The sequence below is a fragment of the Anabrus simplex genome, chromosome 1 (genome assembly GCF_040414725.1).
Source record: "Anabrus simplex isolate iqAnaSimp1 chromosome 1, ASM4041472v1, whole genome shotgun sequence".
NCBI lineage: Eukaryota > Metazoa > Arthropoda > Insecta > Orthoptera > Tettigoniidae > Anabrus > Anabrus simplex.
This window is the reverse complement of record NC_090265.1, coordinates 396,366,868-396,391,176: the sequence shown is the minus strand read 5'-3', so window position 1 is coordinate 396,391,176 and position 24,309 is coordinate 396,366,868. Positions and strand designations below refer to the sequence as shown.

General features: G+C 39.6%; 1 protein-coding gene across 1 annotated transcript in view; it reads left to right on the top strand.

Moving 5' to 3' along the window:
• Positions 1 to 24,309, top strand: part of LOC136869341 (scavenger receptor class B member 1) — a 161,563-nt gene that overhangs the window by 103,057 nt on the left and 34,197 nt on the right. The window contains exons 4-6 of the mRNA XM_067144844.2: positions 2,155 to 2,296; positions 11,476 to 11,664; positions 21,037 to 21,285. Coding sequence (XP_067000945.2) covers positions 2,155 to 2,296; positions 11,476 to 11,664; positions 21,037 to 21,285 — 580 coding nt within the window. The remainder of the gene's footprint in view (positions 1 to 2,154; positions 2,297 to 11,475; positions 11,665 to 21,036; positions 21,286 to 24,309) is intronic.

Here is a 24,309-nt window from a genome sequence, read left to right as displayed (position 1 = left end):
TGCATTCTTCAAATGACTGAAGTGAACTACTAGAACACTTGCAATACGAAAAGTCCATTAACAAAATATTCTATCTCTCAAGTCGTAATGTTAAAGTTTTCAATTAAGTTCACTTTTAAAATGTTCTGACATATGTCACATTGATTATACTGTGATTTACAAGTCTTGGAGTAGAACTCGAATATTTACAAGTTCCTCAATAAGGTTCTACTCACTGAAAATGTGTAAGTTTCGTAACACCGGAATTATTCTATGTCCAAGAGTTTGTATTTCATTCGGACATAGTCTCGTCTTGCAGGTACGACTTCGTCGCACGCGGCGAACTAACATTGTCGAGGCGTAGACTGCTGTTGAACTGTTGGTGAACTGAACTGAACTGCTGAACAGATTTTGTTGATGTAGTAAAAATGTACGAGGCAGTACGGGCAGCTAAAACTTACGTTACTATCATCTAGTGGATCATTCATACTTATTTACAAACTATGTGATAAGTACCCGCCAGATAGTTCACGAATATTCCTTATTGGTTACTGTGTGCGTGTATTGTAGTTTCATGCCACTTAGATTGCCAGCTTGTCAGTTTCGATGTTCCGATTCATTCTACCAAATGACAGCGAGGTAATCAATGTTTGGTGACCTAATGCCGAATTTACATTATTTCTTCCGGTAAAATACGGAGTGTATTACCAGAGATATTTTAGATGCCGACATCGCACGACAAGGAGTACCGAATACATTTTTTCCACCCTGCGAAACTCCGACTAACTCTCTGAGGTTTGAACCCCGATTTTGGGGTTCGGGTGTCAGAACTAATGACTGATTTACAAAAACTGTCGGCAATCGTGAAGATGGTTTCCAACGAATTTTCTCAAATTTCATATCATTCATACTTTAATTAAGGCCATGGTTGCCTCATTCGTGGTGGCCCTTACCTATCCCAGAGGTGTTATAAACCTTCAAGTGCAATGCCCGGTTTCTGGAACGTGAGATATCGATCCTATAGCGGTATCGAATTGTTAACTTGTGTTTTGGTGTTGCACGAACGGAAGATACATCTATCGGATCGATAAATCGCCTGCTAACTTAGAGGGCCCTGAGAGGAGATATCTATTATTCTATTTGTTAACCTGGTAGGCGTGTGCACGAAGTACTTCGGTATCGGCCGCTAATATTGTGTTTGTTAAAATTTTCTATGACTTTCTCATCTCTTCCGACGAAGAAATTGTAGAAATGGGCAACATTCTTGTACGACCACGATTATATCATCGTCACCCTAATGTTTTAATGAAATGTAGTGAAAGTGAATTCAAAGACAGATTTAGGATAAATAAATATACTGTCATACGTTTTGTTGAGGTTATAGACGACAATTTGCGTCCTGTGACAAATAAATTCCATTGCCCCTTTCGATCAAACATTAATTACGATACCCTTTACTACTACTGAGAAGTATCATATTTCTATCTGTGACTGTATTCGTGCCCATAAAATCACTAGTGCCAGTAAGTGAGCATAACAGATAACTACACATTTATCGTAGTAAGCATACTGCAGGCATACTTGCATTGGCAGTGAGCATGTACTTTTATCGTGGAATTATTTTTAATTAACGACATTACATTACGAGGAACTAACAGGTTATATAATTATGTTAATCACCCGATATTTATGGATGTACTGTGGTCAAACAATGTTCATATTTTAGAATAACATGGAATAGATAAATAAACCGTATCAGTTCGATAAGTTAGCTGCTATTCCGCTGTGCAACGCAGCGAAGATTTGTCGAATCCTCAGCTGTAACAAATTAATAGCCATTGGACAGATATCTCACCATTCCAGAAATCGGGCATTAGTGTGATGTTAAACAGTTACTAAAGTAAGATGTGCCCTGTTTGAATCTCCAGGTGCAGATTACGCAAGAAGGGGTGATCGTTAGAAACTTGAGTACTGATATTCTCCGAACCGGGTTAGTTAATATTTGATTTATTAATATTTCAATGGATTACGACGTCCGGAAAGTAATGGAGTATTTTTAATGCAAGGTTTCATTAAGATCGGAGAGTGACAGTTACGTAGGTTTAGCTTTTGCTGCTTGAGTGAGCATTAGAATGCATTCTTTAGTTCTCAACTGATTTCTGTTTTCTTTGACAGGGAGAAGATGACTCGTGTCAACGCAGTGTTCAACGATAATGGAACAGTCACGTATCAGGCGAGAAGACTATACGAGTTCTTACCGGAGCGCTCTGGAGGTTCCTTGGATGACATGATTGTTTTCACCAATATCCCACTCATGGTAAGTACTTCTCAGCGGTGAGGAGAGTGGACGACGTTTCCTTATTTTTATACTAGCGAATGTACCCGTGCTTCGCTACGGTATTCTACATTGTATTCGAATATCGAAGTAAATAGTGTACATGCAGTAAATAAGATAGTTTTAAAATTGCATGTCTCTTAGCGTTATCCGAGAAAGAGCATGGGGAGGTCCCCGTACGTTTCCAATGTAAAGTGTTTGTTACGGATTTGTGATATAACGGCAGGCTCACTTGCCTACTGGCATTCACAATCAGGTTGGGAAGTTTACATTATAATTGCAGGCCCCATTGCCTACTATGCGGACAGAATCGATTTGGGGAGTTTTCGTTAAAATGGCAGCCCCCCTTTCCTACCTCCAGACAGATTACAGTTTTTATTATAATGGCAGGCAATTACCCTACTATCACTCGAAATTGAGTTGTGCAGTTATCATTATAATGACAGGCCCCTTTTCCTACTGCCAGCCAGCGTACTGCCAGTCACACCAAGTTGGTGAGTTTCCATCAAAATAGCAGGCCACTATGCCTAATGCCAGTCACATTTTAGATGAGTACATTTCTTTATAATGGCGGGCACCCTTGCCTACTGCCAAACACAATCGGGTAGGGGAGTTTTAAACAAAACTGCATGCTCACTTACCTTCTGCAAGTCAAATCGAGAAGGGAACTATCCATTACAATTGTAGGCCTTCCTTACTAATGACAGTTACACAGGAGTTGGAGAAGGAACCCTTTCCTACTGCCAGTCAAAGTCGGTGTGGGGAGTACTGATTACAATAGCAGACCGACCCTTTCTCGATTGCTAAATCGACATCAGTGAATATATATAGATCGACATACGAAAGTATATGCGTGTTTACAATATTGAAGACCTTCATTTACAGATTAACTGCTACTAAACGTACGTCATATCGACAAAGGATTATACCATAAGACACGCCGGATTTAGTGGCCTAAATGGCTGGTCCAATGATATGTCATCTATTCTTGGGTCAGATTTAGAAACGTGGAACAGGGTAAAGGTTTTGTAAGATCATCTCACATTACATTACTTTTCGGATAATAATGTGACAGCTACATACGTAGCATTTGGCTCACATATGGCTACTGAGTGGGCCAATTTTCGTGAAGAGTTTGATGATTCTGTATTTCATATAAGTAATTGAAAGTATGAATAATGCATGTGAAAATTCCAAATTGACTTAACATCGATTAATAGAGAAAAATCAAACGTAAAAGGGATACAGATACGGCATAAAGTCATAAGACCAAGGTTGTAGATCATTCCAAATTGAACGGAGATTGTGCAATCCGTTACGTGATAGGAATTTCCGAAGGTCTGCACCATCATTAAAATTGCCTGCATATTTCGATATTCTTCGGGGATAAAAAATGAAAAATTTAATGATATAGGATTTTTCATTCGTTACAGGCTAAAACGTATAATTTTGTCAAATTTCAATTATCTTCTTATTCTTCTAGCAGATTATGCCACAATGTGGATTTTGGGCGAGGCGGGTAAAAATTAGGACTTTCAGGAAATCAAAAATTATGGAGATTGTTATTATTACCCCTTAAACGGAAAGCTGTACGAAAATTTCGCCAAAATAGTCAGTGTAGAGGTACACAGTCGTTACGATTTGATTTATATAGATAAGGAATCTGCTCCATGTAAAACACCTTTTGGGCTATGTCCGCTGGACTTAACCTGCAAAAGTGACCATTCATGATATCTCCCTTATTAATCCTCCTGACGAAAAAATGCACATGAAAAAAAAGGTTTAGAGGTGGAATTCCATCAGGTTTGGTCGATTTCCAGTCAGGTTGGTCTTGTTCTGTATATATTGTGGAAGAGTAAAATCACCATTTCGGTTCCTTATAAACCGCCAGTCCATTCCGGAACATGAAATGTTATTTACGTTTAAAACCTACCTTTGGACAGGTGGATGCTAAATATAAATTTTGTTTCGAATGTCTTCAGTAGTTTTCAAGTTGTAAGGAATACGCTTTACACGCACCCGCTCGTGAGTTAAGTCCGATGGGACTTGTACAGAAAAACGGTCCTTTAATGATATCTCCCTTATTGATCCTCGTATCGAAATGATGCACATGAGAAAAAAAGGTTTAGACATTAATTTCTACCAAGGTAGGTAGACTTCCATAAACTTTTGTTGTGTATATTTTTTGGAAGTGCAAAATCACTGTTTCGGTTTCGTATAAACCCCCAGTTAGTTCAGGGATTTAGAAACAATATTTGCCCTGAAACCTATCAAGGACAGGTGTATTCTAAATACGAATCTTGGTGGAAATGCATCCAGTAGTTTCTAGCATTCACGTACATACGGCGTAATTAAGGAAGAAAATAATACAGTTAAGAATGTTGAAACTAATAGAAAATGGATTATAACTGAGGACAGCCGGATAACGACAAATAAATAAATGCCGTGAGTTATGGATATAATAAAGCGCTAACAGAGGAGAAATTTAGGTTCAGTGATTCTTAGGTAAACAAATATGAAGATGACTAATGGTGTTATTACTTAATCTATTCGAGGGCGGTTATAACCTCCAACGATATTCCGCCAATATCCCGCAGATGAGCCGATTGATGCCTCTCTTGCCATCTACCCAAGGAACAACCACGAATTTAAAAGCATGATGAGGAAAATGGCAATACGTTACTTCCCTACTGGCATGCAGTCAGAGACGTTGCCATGGTAACCTGTAGGTTCGTTCTCGGTCTGTCGGTCACTAAATGCAGAGCATCATACCAGCAGAAAATTGTAAATTTCTCCGTCATGTGAAGAGTAAGGTAAATTATGAACATAACGAAAGTTGTTTATAATGAAGAGACGTTTTACGTACGGTAAACGAAGTTTACAGAAAATCAATAGTATAAGAGAAAATAGAGGAAAACCACTGTGGTTTTCCTATAAACACCCCGTCTATTCAAAGATTTTAAAATTATATGCATATCGGAACCTTTCCTGGGATGAGTATACTCTAAATATGAAGTTTGGCTGAGATCTATCCAGCCATTTCGACGTGATGGTGGGAAAACCACTCTGGTTTTCCTATAAACCCCCCGTCTATTCAAGGATTTTAAAATGATATGCATATCTAAACCTTCCCCGGGATTAGTATACTCTAAATACAATGTTTGGTTGAGATCCATCCAGCCGTTTCGACGTGATGGTGGAAAAACCATTCTGATTTTCCTATAAACCCCCCATATATTCAAATATTTTAAAATGATATGCATATGGAAAACTTCCCCGCGATGAGTATCCTCTAAATATGAAGTTTGGTTGAGATCTATCCAGCCGTTTCGACGTGATGGTGGAAAAACCATTCTGGTTTTCCTATAAACCCCCTGTCTATTCAAGGATTTTAAAATGATATGCATATCAAAACCTTCTCCGGGATGAGTATACCCTAAATATGAAGTTTGGTTGAGATCTATCCAGCCGTTTCGACGTGATGGTGGAACAGACAAACAGACAGACAAACAGAAACAATTTTATTTATATAGATTTTTACACTCGTTCTTCACCCCCTTTCCATCCCCGCCCAAAGGAGTCCTACGAGTGCCTTACACAACAGTATATTTTTTCCCAGATATTAAGTCTTATTTGTACCTATTTTGGTTGACAGCTATGCCCAAACGTACATCCATAATCTCACTGCTCTAGAATCCTGGAGCTGACGTTGCCATGGTTACGGCAGTTCATTTCTTTATCCGATTCCTAGAGCAGGGGTAGTGTGGTGCCAATATCTCCGTAACGGTTGGTTTTAGGGCCTTAAAACATGGTTTTCGGGCCCGTAGGGCTTACTGAGTTTTGTTCTTTGCGTCAAGAGGATTAAATTGAGCTTTGTCTCGTCCTTATACGACAAATTCGATATTTTGCCTATAATAGTATAAGAGAAAATGGAGGAAAACCGTTTTTCCTATAAAACCCCCGTCTTTTCAAAGATTTTAAAATGATATGCATATCGAAACCTTCCCCGGGGTCAGTATACTCTAAATATGAAGTTTGGTTGAGATCTATCCAGCCGTTTCGACGTGATGGTGGAACAGACAAACAGACAGACAAACAGACAAACAGAAACAATTTTATTTATATAGATAACAACAATGCTTCGTAAGCGAAATATGCATTTTGTGGAGAATGACATCTATGGAATAGATATCATCGAAACCATATGCCTTAGAAATTTTTAGATAACTATTCACATTTTGTTCGGTTTATGCTTTCAATATTAAGCTGGCAGATGCGAAGGGACAGTCGAATTCCGCGAACTTGAGGATCCTGATTAGAACTAAGTACAGTATCACTAAACGGCTATCTTACCGTGTGGGTGAAAGCTATTTCCAGTTCCTTGGGCACATTTTGAGGAGGGAAGGGCAGAATTTGGAAATATGTTGTTTTACAAAGCAGTGTGGAAGGCACAAGACCCCGAGAAGGAATAGCAAGCAGATGGCTTGATCATTTAAAGAAAAATCATCAGATAATTCCACCTTACACCACGAGGAGCTCAAGACCACTCTGGGTGTGAACTGATGGGATATTAATCCATTACTGTCTAACGCTATGCTCGTAGCGGTCGGATTCTTATGTAAATACACCTGTAGACCAGTGAAAGGTCGACGAAATATGGTTCTGATATGGTTATACTTGGGTTTAATTTTACATAATTTTAAATATTCTTAGAAATAATACATGTTTTACATATTATGTGAAGAATGTAACATTTTTATACATATAAATAATATTAACTTCATTTATTTATTTCATTTTCTGGGCATGAATCCAATAGGAAATTAGCTAGAACAATAAATCGTGTAAAATAGTACAGTGCAGTCTGCCTCGTTGCGATGGTCGTTAAGCAGTTAAGTCTAAATGATCTGACACTATGGTTAGCCAATTCGAGTCCCGTTGGTCGAAAAATGTTCTTCATCATCAGAATGTGAGCCGGCAGGGTAGTATAGGTGTTGGTACACAGTTTCTAATCACCAGATTGCGTGCCAAAAGCCTGGATTCAATTCCAAACCTCTCTGCAGTGCTCATATGGAGTGAGGGCATATGACGCTGTTGATGGTGATTCGTCCGTCGGATAGGGACGTTAAGCCTTGAGTAGACCCCTTGGTGCTATAGAACAGGAGTAGCGTATGTGCCGGCACAGCGTTGCACCGTCTCCCTTCCTAGTGTAATATAGGACGTAATTCATTTCATCTCATTAACTCCTCCGATGAGGTTCACGTCAGGAAGGGCATCCGACCATAAATATTCACAACGAATATTCATCTTATTTTCATACCCAGCCTCATACCTAACCCTGTAGAGAAACGGGGCAAGGGTTGGATAGACTCTCAGTGTATGGTTAATCTTTCTAAATAGTTGAAGTATTTTGATTATCCCCTAAACATGATTATTAATAGGGTAATTCCGGGAGAGTTGCCGCACTTTTTATGTCTTTTGTTATATCTCGGTATATTTACTTTAAAAATTGTTGCAAATTCATCGAGCATAATTTGAAAACATGTACATTTGATCAGGGATGAACAAAATATTGGCAATTGAAAGTAAATGGGAGAAAGGAGTGAACAAAGGAATTGTTGCATCTGCGGCGTCTCTCCCTGGATCCCGGTATAGATGCCGACTTGGCTCGGGAGAGATGCCGCGAGTAAAATAATTAATGACAAAATCAAATTTAAGCCAATTTCTTCAACTTTAATATAACCGAACACTAGAACGTACTACAAGACAATTATATCCACATAATATAATCATTCAAAGGAAAAAATCTATCTGATAATTTACAACATTAAAATCATATTTTAATTTCGATTTACTATAAATGTGCATGTGCAATGGATTCTTCACTGTGTTATATAAAACCCCACGGCACTTTACACCCTTGAAATGGCTCTGGCCTGCACAGCGACCGCTGCTCAGCCCGAAGGCCAACTATCAGGGAGAGACGCCGCACCCTCCTGTTTTCATACCTCAAGGCTATCATGGCCCAAAATTAGCTTACTCTCAACTACAGTTATGTTTCTGACGTCTACTGTACTAAAAACGTCTGATTTAAGCATTTGAAGCCAACTTAATATACAATAAATTAACACACGCAAAAACTTTGTCAGGAGGAAACATGTACTCGCCTCATGATATCGGCTATAATTGGCGTAATGTACGAGCAAATTTCGTCACACTCGCAGACAGTAGTTCTTCCTTAGAAACTGAAAAACCACACATATTGCCATCTAGCTGTAACGATGGGAACCTTTAGCTACAGTGTATGCGGCATCTCTACCGGGGCGGCATCTGTCCCGGATTTACCTTAGGTAACTATACTTACTGTCAAAGTTAGATAATAGGAGATAGACTATGCAAATTATCTAAAGCAACAACGATAACTTTGTCGTGAAATATGGAGTAGTGGACCCGTGCGCTGCTCCTCAGCATTATTTATAAATAAATAGGTTAGATAACTCGTCTTGATATGCCTGTCGCAATCATATTGTTTCGCCTGCCTTTTTCAGAACATTTAATATCGGTACATAGTAATCGATTCTTAATTTAGTTTATAACACTTCTTTCCATACAATATTCTCTGTGCTTCGATCGTTCGGCCGTATCTGGATCTTAACCCTTTCAAACGATCTTGGCCGATATTGTACAACATACAATTGGTCGCGGCTGATTACTGGTTAGGGTAAATAGACTACCCACATTTCCGGGCGTTAGTCCCTGCGTTTTATTTAATGGACATACATGAGGCTACTCGACGCGATACGTACACTGTTTTCTCTTAGCAACAGGTAAGTTATTAGGAACGTTCTGCCATCTGTTGAGTATATTCAGAAGCTGGCGGAGGTTAGAGAATCAAAGAGTATCTAGCAGAGAATAGTATTCTTCCATCATCAGAGGAAGTGTATACTCTCTGACTAGACATATAGTAATCATTAATGAAAATATTAGTCGCTTAGCAACCTGCTAAGTACAGAATGTATTGCAGGTTAGGGTAAGCCTTCGCCTGCAATTATTGGAGTGATCATTTAATGATTTGATCTTGAAAACAAATATATATCCGTTAACTTTTCAAGAAATGCAAGATTTTCCTGTACTGTTCAGATGATTTGGAAGATGTTCGTACAATCCGCAAATTTTAACTCCCTCTGGTTGAAGAGCTTGAGTTTAGTGAAATATACACGTTAGTGTTTTATATGGAGAGATTTTATCGTCTCATATCTTAACCGTAAATCTTAATAAAAGAACATGTTTGTAAATTTAATGCATTAATATTACTACATATTTTAGGAATATTACATATTTCACTGATATTTACTACATGGGTATGTCCGTATTTCGCATTTTGATATTACATAAAAATCCGGGCCCTACTCATAGCCATAACTCCTGCCCTCTCCAAAGCACTAGAACGGTCGGTACATGTTCAAATCCAGGAATACCTTCACTCTCATTCCCTTCTGGATCCGCTGCAGTCTGGCTTCAAGAAGGGCCATGGTACAGCAACTGCCTTAATAAAAGTAACTGACGGCATCAGACAAGCAATGGACCGAAGACAAGTGACTATAGGGAACGTGCAAGTCGCAAGGTTCAGAGCGCTCTAGCGGTTTTCCCTGAGTTACAACGCAGGCTAGCTCTGCGAGTTGCTAGTGAACAAGGAGTGGTCATCAAGGGATATTTTCATTTATGATGGATTTAATGCCGTGAATATCATACCCAGAAGTGAATCAAATAATACTACAAAAGAGCACGCAATTTCAAATGATAATATACATGTTAAATAACATAAGTTTCCTTTTATCAATTTGCTTTACTTCGAACCGATTTAGGTAGCTCTTATTGGCGACAATGAGATAGGAAGGAAACGACCGTGTCCTTAATTAAGGTACAGCCCCAGCATTTACCTCGGCATTTACCGGTTGATTTTCAAGATATGGAACGATGCCATGTAGGTATGTAAACGATCAAAGTTTCAGACCCATTGGATTGTTGCTACAGGTCTCCCCACGTGATTGGTCGCGGAGGAATGAACTCCAGTATACGGACTCTGGTGTAGCGTAGTTGACTTGCAGTCTGTGCAGTGAAGTATTCCCCGTCAAACGTGCCTCGACGACAGAGAAGAGCACGCTATCAACAACTTGGGGTCAGAGGGACCTGAAAGTGTAATCATCGAATCACAACGGAACACTCGTCCTGCATGTTCAATTGCAGTAATGTAGCACCACTCCTTCTTGGTGTTGCAATTTCCATTTTCTTCAGTGTACTTGTTCTGTCCATAAAATGTTCAATCGGAAATATCAGGTTATTGAATAATGTATATTTCTGAGACGGCACACATCTATAGCTGAACCATCTTATGTGTAGTAAATTCATAATGTACATAACTCCTACTCTTAAATGCAATAGTATGCTCGTAATATTCTTTGAAAACCATGGTATATTACCATCTCACCATCTGACGATGGAGAAAAGTCTTTGAAAAGCGTAGTAGAGTAAATAATTGAATGAAAGCGTGTGACTGGTAACATATTTACCGAGCTCGATAGCTGCAGTCGCTTAAGTGCGGCCAGTATCCAGTATTCGGGAGATAGTAGGTGCGAACCCCACTGTCGGCAGCCCTGAAGATGGTTTTCCGTGGTTTCCCATTTTCACACCAGGCAAATGCTGGGGCTGTACCTTAAGTAAGGCCACGGCCGCTTCCTTCCCACTCCTAGCCCTTCCCTCTCCCATCGTCGCCATATCTGTGTCGGTGCGACGTAAAGCAACTAGCAAGAAGGTAACATATTTCATAAAAGTTAGATCTGCTCTATCTAACGAATACAGAGTTATTGAAAGAATCCGTAATTATAATATTTAACTTCTATACTAAGAACTTTAAATACATTAGTGATTCGTAACCCATTAGTAATGAAGCGTAGTGGTGAAATAATTTCACACAAACATATTCCAATATTTAACAGAAAACCGTTTTCTGAAAATATCTGTATGATCACAAGAACATCGCCATCTTTGGACTTAGAGAGAATTATTTCGAGATCATGGAAATGTTCAGAACATCCTTTTATAACTACCACTGCATAACCTTGATTTACCCAGAAACTAACACGCCATTTTCTGTATTTCAGACAATGCACCACCAAGCCTATCAGTTGAACTACTTCCAGAGATTAGGAGCAAGTGCCGGTCTAAAGATGGTTGGAGCACAACCTTTCTTTAAGAAGACCGCCAAAGATTTTTTCTTTGGCTACAGAGACACTTTAATTACTCTTGCAGAGTTCCAAGTGCCTGATGTCAAAGTGGGCTTTCTTCAAGAGGTAAGGATGTGTTCAGCCATACAATATGGGTAGTCCAATGTTTAATTCACCTATAGGTAAGAAAATGTTCCTTATTCACTGAATTAATAAAATTGAGTTGGAAGATAGAATATCTGGAACAATGACAGTTGTCCAAGTTACAATCGTGCTGTTGTCAAGTAGCAGATCCTGAAATAAATGCTAGGTTAGTAACGCTTTTCAAATTTCAGGAAAGCTATCCCTATCATTAGTTCGAATGTAAAGTTGAATATATAAATTTAAAAGCATGTGCCAACAGCTACATTTATTTTTTATTATAAAGTAGGATAGAAAGTTGCTTGTTAATCAATGCTTTTTAAACTACTGTATTTTAATGGATATGTACTAACATATCCACATAATTATTTAGAGAATAATAAATTCATTTCAGTTTAAGTATTCGTGTTCCGAAGTAAATAACCAACTAATCAAATTTTATAAATACAAAATAATATTTCAACAATCATTTGTTTAAACTTTGCTCCAGCTCGAAAATCTAAGGTGTAAGATAAAAGACCTCATCCAGTGGAGAATAATTAAATAGTTTCGATAGATCATAATAGCTATCTCTGAATATTGTTCCCGTAAGACAATTCTCATGAAAATAGCAAAGAATGAAAATGAAATATTCCAGTGATTTGTCGTTTGAAACTGTATTAATTAATAGTATTTGTACTCTAATTACTATACAAAAAGGCTAAGTGAAAATACGTTTTAGTTTGTACTTCACAGTTTTTGTGACACAATTTTGTTGTATCAGTTTGCTTAGTTTGATTCTAAGAGAATTAGAATACTCATCTGAGTCTATTGTAAATATAATGTTATCCTTAATTTACCACAGTGACACTAGTTCATTATGGAGCTTGAAGTCAGCTAATCCCTGAACTCAACGAAAACATACCACGGTCACGCAATATTCGCTAAACGTCTGCAACTATTAAATTACCTGCACTTTGTGGAAACTTTACAACACAAAAGTGTCCGGCTCCATGGCTAAACGGTTAGCGTGCCTGCCTTTGGTCACAGGGGTCCCAGGTTCGATTCCCGGCAGGGTCTGGAATTTTAACCATCATTGGTTAATTTCCCTGACACGGGGGCTGGGTTTATGTGTTGTCTTCATCATCATTTCATCATCATCATCATCATCATCACCACCACCACCACGACGCGCAGGTCGCCTACGGGTGTCAAATCAAAAGCCCTGCACCTGGCGAGCCAAAACCGTCCTGGGATCTCCCGGCACTAAAAGCCATACGCCATTTCATTTCAACGCAAAAGTGGGAAAAAATGCCTTAGTGTATACAGAATGTTTGAGAGATAAGTACAAATAACCTTACAGTTCGTAAATTAACACATTTTTAAAAAAACATTTAGCCAATGGCTTGCCCGCTGGAAGAACTTGATGTAGATTACGGCGTTTGTGAGGTGGACAGTAACTTCGTTTACCCTCGGCTTAAACCACCTGCCGTACCATGCTTCAGGCAGTATGCATGCGTAAGTTGTATGAAAACATTCTACGTACAAAAGCGAACGTGTTCGCACCGGAAAATATTGTAATGTATGTCAGCGAAGCCTTACGTTGTTCATCATTTTATATTTCTTGAGGTTCAAACATAAAGATTTCAACTTTATTTTTATTTTTTAAATAGGACATACCGGGCAAGTTCGCCGTGCGGTTAGGGGTGCGCAGCTGTGAACTTGCATCCGGAAGATAGTGTATTCGAATCTCACTGTCGGCAGCCGTGAAGATGGTTTTCCGTCGTTTACCATTTTCAAACCAGACAAATGCTGGGGCTGTAATTTAATTCAGGCTACCGCCACTACTATCCCACTACTAGCCCTTTCCTATCTCATCGTCGCCATAATCCTATCTGTGTCGGTGCGACGTAAAGCAAATTCTAAAAGAAAAGGAGAGAAACAGGACAGTATTTTGGTGTCATATTTATTCACGGCCCTAACAACAACCAGCAGAAAAAAAACATGTGTGCTTGTCTCCGAATCACTTTCTACATACACTGACTGACAGAGCAAATGCAACACCAAGAAGGAGTGGTCAGAACTTTATGCCAATTGCAGGGTAGACTGACGTCACTGAGGTATGCTCATGATGTGAAATGCGCCGCTGTGCTGCGCACGTAGCGAACGATAAATGGGACACGGCGTTGGCGAATGGCCCACTTCGTACCGTGATTTCACAGCCGACAGTCATTGTAGAACGTGTTGTCGTGTGCCACAGGACACGTGTATAGCTAAGAATGCCAGGCCGCCGTCAACGGAGGCATTTCCAGCAGACAGACGACTTTACGAGGGGTATGGTGATCGGGCTGAGAAGGGCAGGTTGGTCGCTTCGTCAAATCGCAGCCGGTACCCATAGGGATGTGTCCACGGTGCAGCGCCTGTGGCGAAGATGGTTGGCGCAGGGACATGTGGCACGTGCGAGGGGTCCAGGCGCAGCCCGAGTGACGTCAGCACGCGAGGATCGTCGCATCCGCCGCCAAGCGGTGGCAGCCCCGCACGCCACGTCAACCGCCATTCTTCAGCATGTGCAAGACACCCTGGCTGTTCCAATATCCAATATAGACCAGAACAATTTCCCGTCGATTGGTTGAAGGAGGCCTGCACTCCCGGCGTCCGTTCAGAAGACTACCATTGACTCCACAGCATAGACGTGCACGCCTGGCATGGTGCCGGGCTAGAGCGACTTGGATGAGGGAATGGCGGAACGTCGTGTTCTCCGATGAGTCACGCTTCTGTTCTGTCAGTGATAGTCACCGCAGACGAGTGTGGCGTCGGCGTGGCGTGGAGAAAGGTCAAATCCGGCAGTAACTGTGGAGCGCCCTACCGCTAGACAACGCGGCATCATGGTTTGGGGTGCTATTGCGTATGATTCCACGTCACCTCTAGTGCGTATTCAAGGCACGTTAAATGCCCACCGCTACGTGCAGCATGTGCTGCGGCCGGTGGCACTCCCGTACCTTCAGGGGCTGCCCAATGCTCTGTTTCAGCAGGATAATGCCCGCCCACACACTGCTCGCATCTCCCAACAGGCTCTACGAGGTGTACAGATGCTTCCGTGGCCAGCGTACTCTCCGGATCTCTCACCAATCGAACACGTGTGGGATCTCATTGGACGCCGTTTGCAAACTCTGCCCCACCCTCGTACGGACGACCAACTGTGGCAAATGGTTGACAGAGAATGGAGAACCATCCCTCAGGACACCATCCGCACTCTTATTGACTCTGTACCTCGACGTGTTTCTGCGTGCATCGCCGCTCGCGGTGGTCCTACATCCTACTGAGTCGATGCCGTGCGCATTGTGTAACCTGCATATCGGTTTGAAATAAACATCAATTATTCATCCGTGCCGTCTCTGTTTTTTCCCCAACTTTCATCCCTTTCGAACCACTCCTCCTTGGTGTTGCATTGTCACTGTCAGTCAGTGTAGGAACATACAACTTAACAATATATATGATCCCGTTCCTCTTTTAATAAATGCTTAGTTGATTTCCAATCTTGAGATTTAGCCAAGTGGAAGCTGTTAGAGAATTTTCGTCTGCTGATAACTAATTCCAGTGTGTATTTATTTCTCCCCATATCATAGCTCACTCGATGGACACATTGTATAGTGTCGTTCTCCATACCGTACGATATTGGCATGTGAAAGATCTCTAGTGACATTCAGCGTTTACCCAGCAAAACCAATTAAAACTCTCCATTATATAACCCGATAGATTCCCCGTTTTTCTGCTATTTGTTAGAGTAAAATGGATCAGAAACTGGATAACTCTTGTAAATGATCAACAAATTTAACTCATTTCCTTCCAATTCCAGCTCTGAGATGTCCTTTATTATTTCTGAGAAGTACGTTTCAATTATTTGAATTACTTTCACAAAAGTATTCTTATTTATTTATTTATTTATTTATTTATTTATTTATTTATTTATTTATTTATTTATTTATTTATTTATTTATTTATTTATTTATTTATGTGAGGAAAGCAACGGGAAACTACCTCACTATTCATTTCCCTAGTACGCCTCTTCAGTGATGCCTAGGCCATCTATGACAGCTGTTGGCATAGCTGTGGATGATCAAACCAGCCTTCGGGCTGAATACCCAAGATAACATTTAAGGTTTACAGCAAGGTAGCACACCCTAGTAACAGTAAACCTACGATGATTATTACAATATATAAGCTATCTTAGTTAAAATATAGCCTAATATAATCTATATAATTATATAAAATAACATAAAATCGTAACGACCGTGTGTCTGTACATATACTATTTTGGCGAAATTTCCGTACAGTTACCCGTTTCAGGTATAATAATGACCATCTGTATATTTTTTAGCTTTGGTACTTGTTTGTTTGTTTGTTTGTTTGTTTGTTTGTTTGTTTGTTTGTTTGTTTGTCTGAGTTCTTATATTTTGAAAACTACTGGTTATATTACTACCAAACTTGATATTTAGAATCCACCTCTCCTTGGGTAGGTTTTAGGGCCAATATTATTTCTGAATACCAAAATTTACTGGTGGTTTGTCCGAAACCGTAACCGTGATTTTGCACTGTCACAAAATATGCACATACAAAATTAATAGAAATCAATTTCTGAAACTTTTTCTCATGTGTATAATTTCGATAGGAGGATTCATAAGGGAGATATCATTAACGGACGGTTTTTCAGCACAAGTCCCAACGGACTTAACTCAAAAGCGGGTCCGTGTAAAGCGTATTTCTTATAACTTGAAAACTACTGAAGATATTTCAACCAAACTTTATATTCAGCATCTGCCTGTCCAAAGGTAGATTTTAAGGTCCATACAATTTCAAATTACGGGGATGGACTGGAGGTTTATAGGGAACCGAAACAGTGATTTTATTTTCCCACAATATATACAAGACCAACCAGACTGGAAATCGAACAACCTCGATGGAAATTTATTTCTAAAACATTTTTCTCAAGTGCATTTTTTCAACGGGAGGAGTAATAAGGGGGATATCATGAACGGTTGGTTTTGCAGGCTAAGTCCAGCGGACATAGCCCAAAAGGTGTACGTGGAACAGATTCCTTACCTATCTATATAAATAATATCGTAACGACCATGTTTCTGTACATTGACTATTTTGGCGAGATCTTCGTACAGCTATCCGTTTAAGGGGTAATAATGACCACCTGCATAGTTTTTAGCTTATAGTTTCCTGAAAGTCCTAATTTTTACTCCCTTCCCCCAAAATCAAGATTGTGGCACAATCTGCCAGACGAGCTAGAAGATTAAAATTTGGCAAAATTATACTTTTTAGCCTGTAACCGACGGAAAACTTTCAAGATCTTTACATTTTTCGCTTTTTGTCCCCGAAGAATATCGAAGAATGGAGGCAATTTTAATAACGATGCAGACCTACGTTTCGAGGCATTTCGTGATTAAACGGTAAGTCCTATCACGAATCGGATGGCACAATCTCGAGTGATCTACAACTTTGGTCCTATGCCATTTTGTCGTATCCTTGTCCCTTATACATTAGAGTTGTCTCTATTTCTCGACTGTAAGTAGATATTGCCATTTTTTCACGCATAATTCATACTTTGAGTCAGTTATAGGAAATGTAGGATCATCAAAATCCACACGAACATTGGCCAATTCAGTAGCCATATGTGAGCCAAATGCTATGTTTGTACCTGTCACATAATTATCCGGAAAGTAATGCACTGTGAGTCATTCTTACCCAAATTTCACCCTATTCAACGTTTCTAACTCAATCTGACCGATCAATAGATGAGATACGAGAAAATATCATAGGACCAGCCATTTAGACCGAAAATACGGCGTCTTATGGCACAATCCGTTTGTCGATATGACGTACCCTTTAGCAGCAGTTTATCTATAAATGCAGGTCTGCAATGTTGTAAACATGCATATACTTTCGTAAGTTGATCTATATATATTCATTGATGTCGATTTGTAGCGATCGAGAATGGATGTGTCTACTATTGTAATCAGTAGGGCTCGGATATTTAGAAAAAGTCTTTTTTTTTTTGTCCCTATTTTCTTGTCTGATTGGATTTCGGTGCAAATCAGGTGGTTATCGTCACAATTAAGTGATTTCATTTGTCATATAAATGCATATTTTGGCTATTTTTTTACCATAAGGTCATATTTTGAGCTATTTCAGTAGAAACGTCATATTTTGGTCATATTTCAGCGGTTTGACGACAGCTGTGGTGTGCAAAATCATCTTCAACTTACCGAATGCGAACTAGTGTTCACAAAACTGCTTATCGGTGTCACGCTCTTCATACAAGTGGAATACTCTTTGTATACAGTGAAGGTCATAGACCTCACCCTAACCAACCCGCTGTACTCGGCAACTCGGTCTCCCAGGTAGAGACAGAAACAATCCGGAAAATCCCGTCCCAGCAGTGAGCTAATTACTTCTGGTAATCGCTCACTTGTCTTTCTTCAAATATTAGAATCTCAACCTCCTTTCACTTACATAAGCGTCCGTTCACAGTAGATCATATCCCAGCACACATTCCAGTATGCCTAAGGAAAAGTCTTCTACTAGTGTTAAGTTACGAAGCTTTGTTAAGGAATTTGAAGAAGAATATTTCTGTACACACGGTTTAGTTCTATTTTTCAAGTTGTGTGAAGTGAAAGGCGTGGTTGAAAAACGTTTTAATGTGCAACAACATTGTAACACGGCAAACCACAGCAGCAAAGTCAAACGACAACATGTCGATAAGAAGAGGCAGCAGTTGATATTCGATGAGGCTGTTATATCTTCAGTGATGGACAGATGTTCTGATTTTTCAAAGGAAATTTGTGAGATGATGGTGTCTGCAAACGTTCCTCTAAACAAGGTGAACAATCCCCATTTCAAGAATTTCCTGGAAAAATACACTAAAAAATCTGTTCCTTACAGAATTAACACTGTGAAAAAACTATTTATCGCATTGCTATGAAGATACTCTAAATCGAATACGACACAGTGTAGCAGACAATAAGATGTGGATATCTGTTGATGAGACGATGGACACTTCAGGTAGATATATAGGGAATGTAATTATTGGAACACCCCTGGGGATATTTTTCTAACCTCAGAAGTTTCAGAGATAGCAAATCATTCAACGATTGCAATTCTTTTTGATAATGCACTAAAAATATTGTGGAAGGATGAAATTAAGAGGAAAAACATTGTTCTCTTTGTTACTGATGCTGCTCCGTACATGGTGAAAGCTGTCCTCAAGCTGTTTTATCCAAGAATGATTCAGTTCACTTGCCTTGCGCTAGGGTGGCAGGAGAAATTCGTGGAAATTTTCCTGAAATCGATAAATGAATATCTAACGTCAAATATTTTTTGAAAGCACCACTGCTGGTTGCGACTTTCAAGGAGTCAGCTCCTTCGACACCAGTCCCTCCACAGCCAGGTGTGGGACGTGGTTCAATGCTGCCGCCTATTTAGTTAACAATATGTATCAGAGGACTTGCCGTTTCGATTTATAATTTATTTTAAAATGGCCATATTTTTATTAACCTTCTAGGGTCATATTTTGCAATTTTACGTCATATTTCGTCACTTTTGAGGTCATATTTCGTCATTTTGAGGTCATATTTGTTTGCTTATTTCGGCTATTTTTAGGTCTTAAACATCCGAGCCCTAGTAATCAGTACTCCCCGCAGTACTTTGACTGGCAGTAGAAATGGGGTCCTACTCCAACTCCTGCGTAAGTGGCATTAGTAAGAAGGGCCTACTATTGTAATGAATAATTCCCTCCTCGATTTGACTTGCAGAAGGCAAGGGAGCATGCAACTTTGTTCAAAACTCCCCTACTCGATTTTGTTTGGCTGTAGGCAAGGGTGCGCGCCATTATAAACTAATGTACCCACCTTAAATGTGACTGGCATTAGGCATAGTGTATTTTAATGGAAAGTCACCAACTCTGTGTGACTGGAAGTAAGCTGGCTTGCAGTAGGAAGAGGGGCCTGTCATTATAATGATAACAGCACAACTCAATTTTGACTGGAAGTAGGAAAGTTGCCTGCCATTATAATAAAAGCTCCTCAACTGTAATCTGTCCGCAAGTAGGAAGGGGCCTGCCATTGTAACGAAAACTTCCCAAATCGATTGTGGCCCCATAGTAGGCAGTGGTGTCTGCCATTATAATGTAATCTTCCCAACTCGATTGTGAATGGCAGTAGATAAGTAAGCCTGGCGTTACCATCACAACTCCGCAACTCACACTTTACATTGGAAAGAACGTATGGGGACCTGACCATGCTGTTTCTCGGATAACGCCAAGAGACATGCAATTTAAAAAATTAATCTGATTCACTGCATGTACAGAAATTTACTTCGATATCCGTATACAATGTAGAATACCGTAGCGAAGCACGGGTACATTTGCTAGTATAAAACAAGAGTTTTGTCTGTGCATTGTTCAGAATTAAAAAAAGAATGGTATTTCTGTATCGGTCGTGTCCACGGTAACAAGAAAATGCACTTTTTAATTTTCCGTCATTTCTGTCGTGTGTATGTATGTGCGCTTATGACAAGAAAATGGCTGAAGAGAATTTAATTAAAATCGGTATGTAAAGTAGAGTAATGAGGCACTACAATCTAGGCTATATATAATTTTATTCACGCTGGATGAAATGGTAGTTTTGGTCCTATCGGAAAGTATTTACGTACATAACAATAGTTATTGAGAATACCAGTTACAATCATTTATGACTCATACAGTTTTACCGTACCGAATATGATAATAGAATTTATGAAGTTAGACTTTTGTTGCTTAGTCCATATCAACGTCGAGCATTGTACAGTCGTGTTAACTGGCGATGTTTATTTGTCATGATTGTCTTAAGGTGTAAAACGGCGTGGTCACCGGCGGATGTCGACAAGGGAAATTGAGCAGATGATTCATAAAAAGCGAGAAAAACCGTATGGAACGATCACTTGAAGAATAAGACGTGAGGGAGTCGTGAAAGAATAATGGACTGCCTTTACATTAGACGCCCTAATATCCCAGAGTCGGAAGAAAATTAATATGTGAAGGCCTACAATAGTGAAAGCTCATACAACTGATCAACAGCAACATTATATTGTTGTGATGTAATTTGTCTCTTCAGCTGCCACTCATCTCCGATAGATGGGATTACAAGTAAAACAGCCTGCTTGAATATTGGCCGAAAGTAGCTGGGGAGTTAGATAACTTGATTGTCTCATCAACGACCGGTACTACAGCTAGTGCTTACTGTAGTAACCTACTTATTCGATTCAGAATTCCCTCTCCTTAAGAAAAATAAAGTGCCTTCATATTGATAATATTGTCTTGGCTTCTTTTGTTCGCAGAAAAATGGTACGTTTCCAGAGAAATACACCATGTACACGGGTGAGACGGATGTAAACCTCATGGGTATAATCAGTCGCTATAATGGCATGGAGTATATGGATTATTACAACGACGAAGAGTGCAATAGAGTTGACGGAAGTGATGGCTCCAAGTTTCCACCATCCTCCATTTACCCTGGCTCAACTATTTACGTGTATGACAGAGATGCCTGCCGCAGAATACCATTTATCTACAATGAGAGTGTCACGGTAAGCACAATATAACATTATATATCACAGAAAACTGAAAGTCTGTTTGTTCTGTATACAGTGCTATACCTTTCTATCGATCACAACCAAATGTTTCATAGTAACATTTTAGGACTCTGTGGGTAGCACCGTCTACCTTACATTTGAACATTCCACTCGCATCTACAGATGTCAATCCTTTGATATTTTGGCGATATTAGTTTTTGCATTACGCAATTTAATTCCTGTCACTCCCGAGTGGGTCATAGGGTACATGGTACATTCCAACTACTGTACTTTACAATGGCAGCCACCTCCGCTTCCAATGTCTGACACCTTAGTACTCTCGGTTTCCGTCTTCTTTCACTTTCCATCCAAAAGCCTGTTTTGGCATACTATCAGGACGGCGTGACAACGATTTCCATTTAGGTTGCTTTATCTACACTTCGAGAATGTTCAAGATCTATGGGCAGACCGCGGTCTCCAACGAGCCGGGAAATCATGTGAAGTCTTAACCCTCGCAAGATTCAGGAAAGCAGACCATTTCGGGCACATGTTCCAATATGATAAATGCAGCCTGATACAACTGATCATAGAAGGGACGACAGAAGGGAAATGAGGATGTGGGAGGAGAAGAGTTTTCCCGAACGCGGAAACTTTGATAGTGGTTCGACATCCGCGATACGCAAGTATTATACGGGAAACTCAAAATGGGAAATTTACCCAATGAGACCACCAACCCTCTGTGAAATACTCTGTCATATGCCTTCTTTAGATCTGTTGCCATTTGGGCCATCAGTCCGTAGACTGGTTTGAGGCTGCTCTCCATGTCACCCTATCATGTGCTAAAATGTTCATTTCTACTTAACTACTACAACCTACATCTGCCCTAATCTGCTTGTCATATTCATACCTTGGTCTACCGCTACCGTTCTTCCCGGTTGTATTTTCTTCAAAACCCGACTCAATAAGTCCTGGGTGTCTTAAAGTGTGTTCTCTCTCTTCTTCTCGTCAAATTTAGCCAAATCGATCTCCTCTCACCAATTCGATTCAGTATCTCTTCTTTCGTGATTCGATCTACCAATCTCACCTTCGGCATTCTTCTGTAACACCACATTTCAAAAGATTCCATTAACTTTCTTTCCGATCTAGTTATCGTCCATGTTTCACTTCCATACAATACCAAGCTCCAGACGAAAGATTTCAAAACCATCTTTCTAATTCCTGTATCAATGTTCGAAGTGAGCAAATATCTTTTCTCAAGAAAGGCCTTCCTTGCTTGTGCTAGCCTGCATTTTATGTACTCCTTACTTCTGCCATAGTTGGTTATTTTACCCAAGTAAAATATTCATCTACTTCCTTTAAGACTTCATTTCCTAATCAAATATTTCTTGCATCACCTGACTTCGTTCGACTGCAATTCATTACTTTTGTTTTGGACTTATTTATTTTTATCTTGTACTCCCTCCCCAGAATTCTGTCCATAGCATGAAGCAACTTTTCCAGATCTTCTGCAGAGTCAGATAAAATAACAATATTATCGGCAAATCTCAGTATTTTGATTTTCTCTCCTTCATTGTTATTTCCTTTCCAAATTCCTCTCCGATTTCCTTTACCGCATGTTCTATATAAACATTGAAGAAGAGTTGCATCCTTGCCTCACTCCTTATCATATTGCTGCTTTTTCTCAAAGCCCTCAGTTCTTACCACAGCAGACTGACTTTTATATAGATTGTAGATAATTCTTACTTCTCGGTATCTGATCCTGATAAACTTCAGAATATCAAACAGCTTAGTCTAATTAGTATTATCGAATGCCTTTTCAAGATCTACGAATGCCATGTATGTGGGCTTGTTTTTCTTAATTCGATCCTGTAAGATCAGAAGTAAAGTCAGGATTGCTTCACTTGTTCCTACGTTTCTCCTGAAGCCAAACTGATCTTCTCCCAATTCGATTTTTAACTTGTCCTTCCATTCTCCTGTAAATACTACGTGTGTTAAAATTTTGCAGGCGTGAGGTATTAAACTAATGGTGCGGTAGTTTTCACACTTACCCACACCGGATTTCTTGGGAATAGGTATAACAACATTCTGCCGAAAATCGGATGGCATTTCTTGGTATCATACATGTTGCACACTAAATGAAATAACCTCGACACGCTGGTTTCTCCTAAGGCAGTCAGTAATTATGAGGGTATGTAATCAATTCCAGGTGTCTTGTTCCTATTTAGATCTTTCTCTTTCGAATTCTGACCTCAAAATTTCATCCCATTTCATCAGGATCAACGGCCTCTTCTAGTTCCAGAACCATATCATCTATTTCTTTCTCTTGGTACAACTGTTGGATAAGTTCCTGCTTTCTGCCTTGTCTTTTTTTCCGAGAAGTGGTTTTCCATCTGAGCTCGTAATATTCATACAACTAGTTTGCCTTTTATAAAGGTTTCCTTGATTTTCCTGTATGCAGCATCTGCCTTCCCTAGGACCATACAGCCTTCAACATCCTTGCACTTCTCTTTGAGCCATTCTTCCTAACCTGTTCTGCACTATCTATCCACTTCATTCTTTAATCGTCTGTTTTCTTTTCTGCCCTCCTCATTTTTTGCATTCTTGTACTTTTGTCGTCCGTCAATCAGGTCTAGTATCCCCTGAGTTATCTATTGATCCTTAGTTGATCTTTTCTTTCTTCTGCAGCACTACTGAACTCATTATACACGTCTCTCCATTCTTCATCTATTGTGTTTCCTTCAGCGTTTTCATTTAGTTCTTGTGGAACATATTCCTTGAAACAAACCCTCGTACAGTTTTCTTTCAACTTGTCTAGATTCCAACATTCCTTTTCTTCAATTTATTCAGCTTCAGATGGCATTTCATGACCACCAACGTGGGAAAGTATTGCAATCCAACACCTGGTTTCTGAATCTCTGCCTAATCATAATGAAATTTATTTGATTCCTTCCAGTACCTCCGGTTCTGGTCCATGTATACAGCCGTCGTTTATGGTGTTTGAACCAAGTATTAGCAAGGACTAAACTATGATCTGCGCAG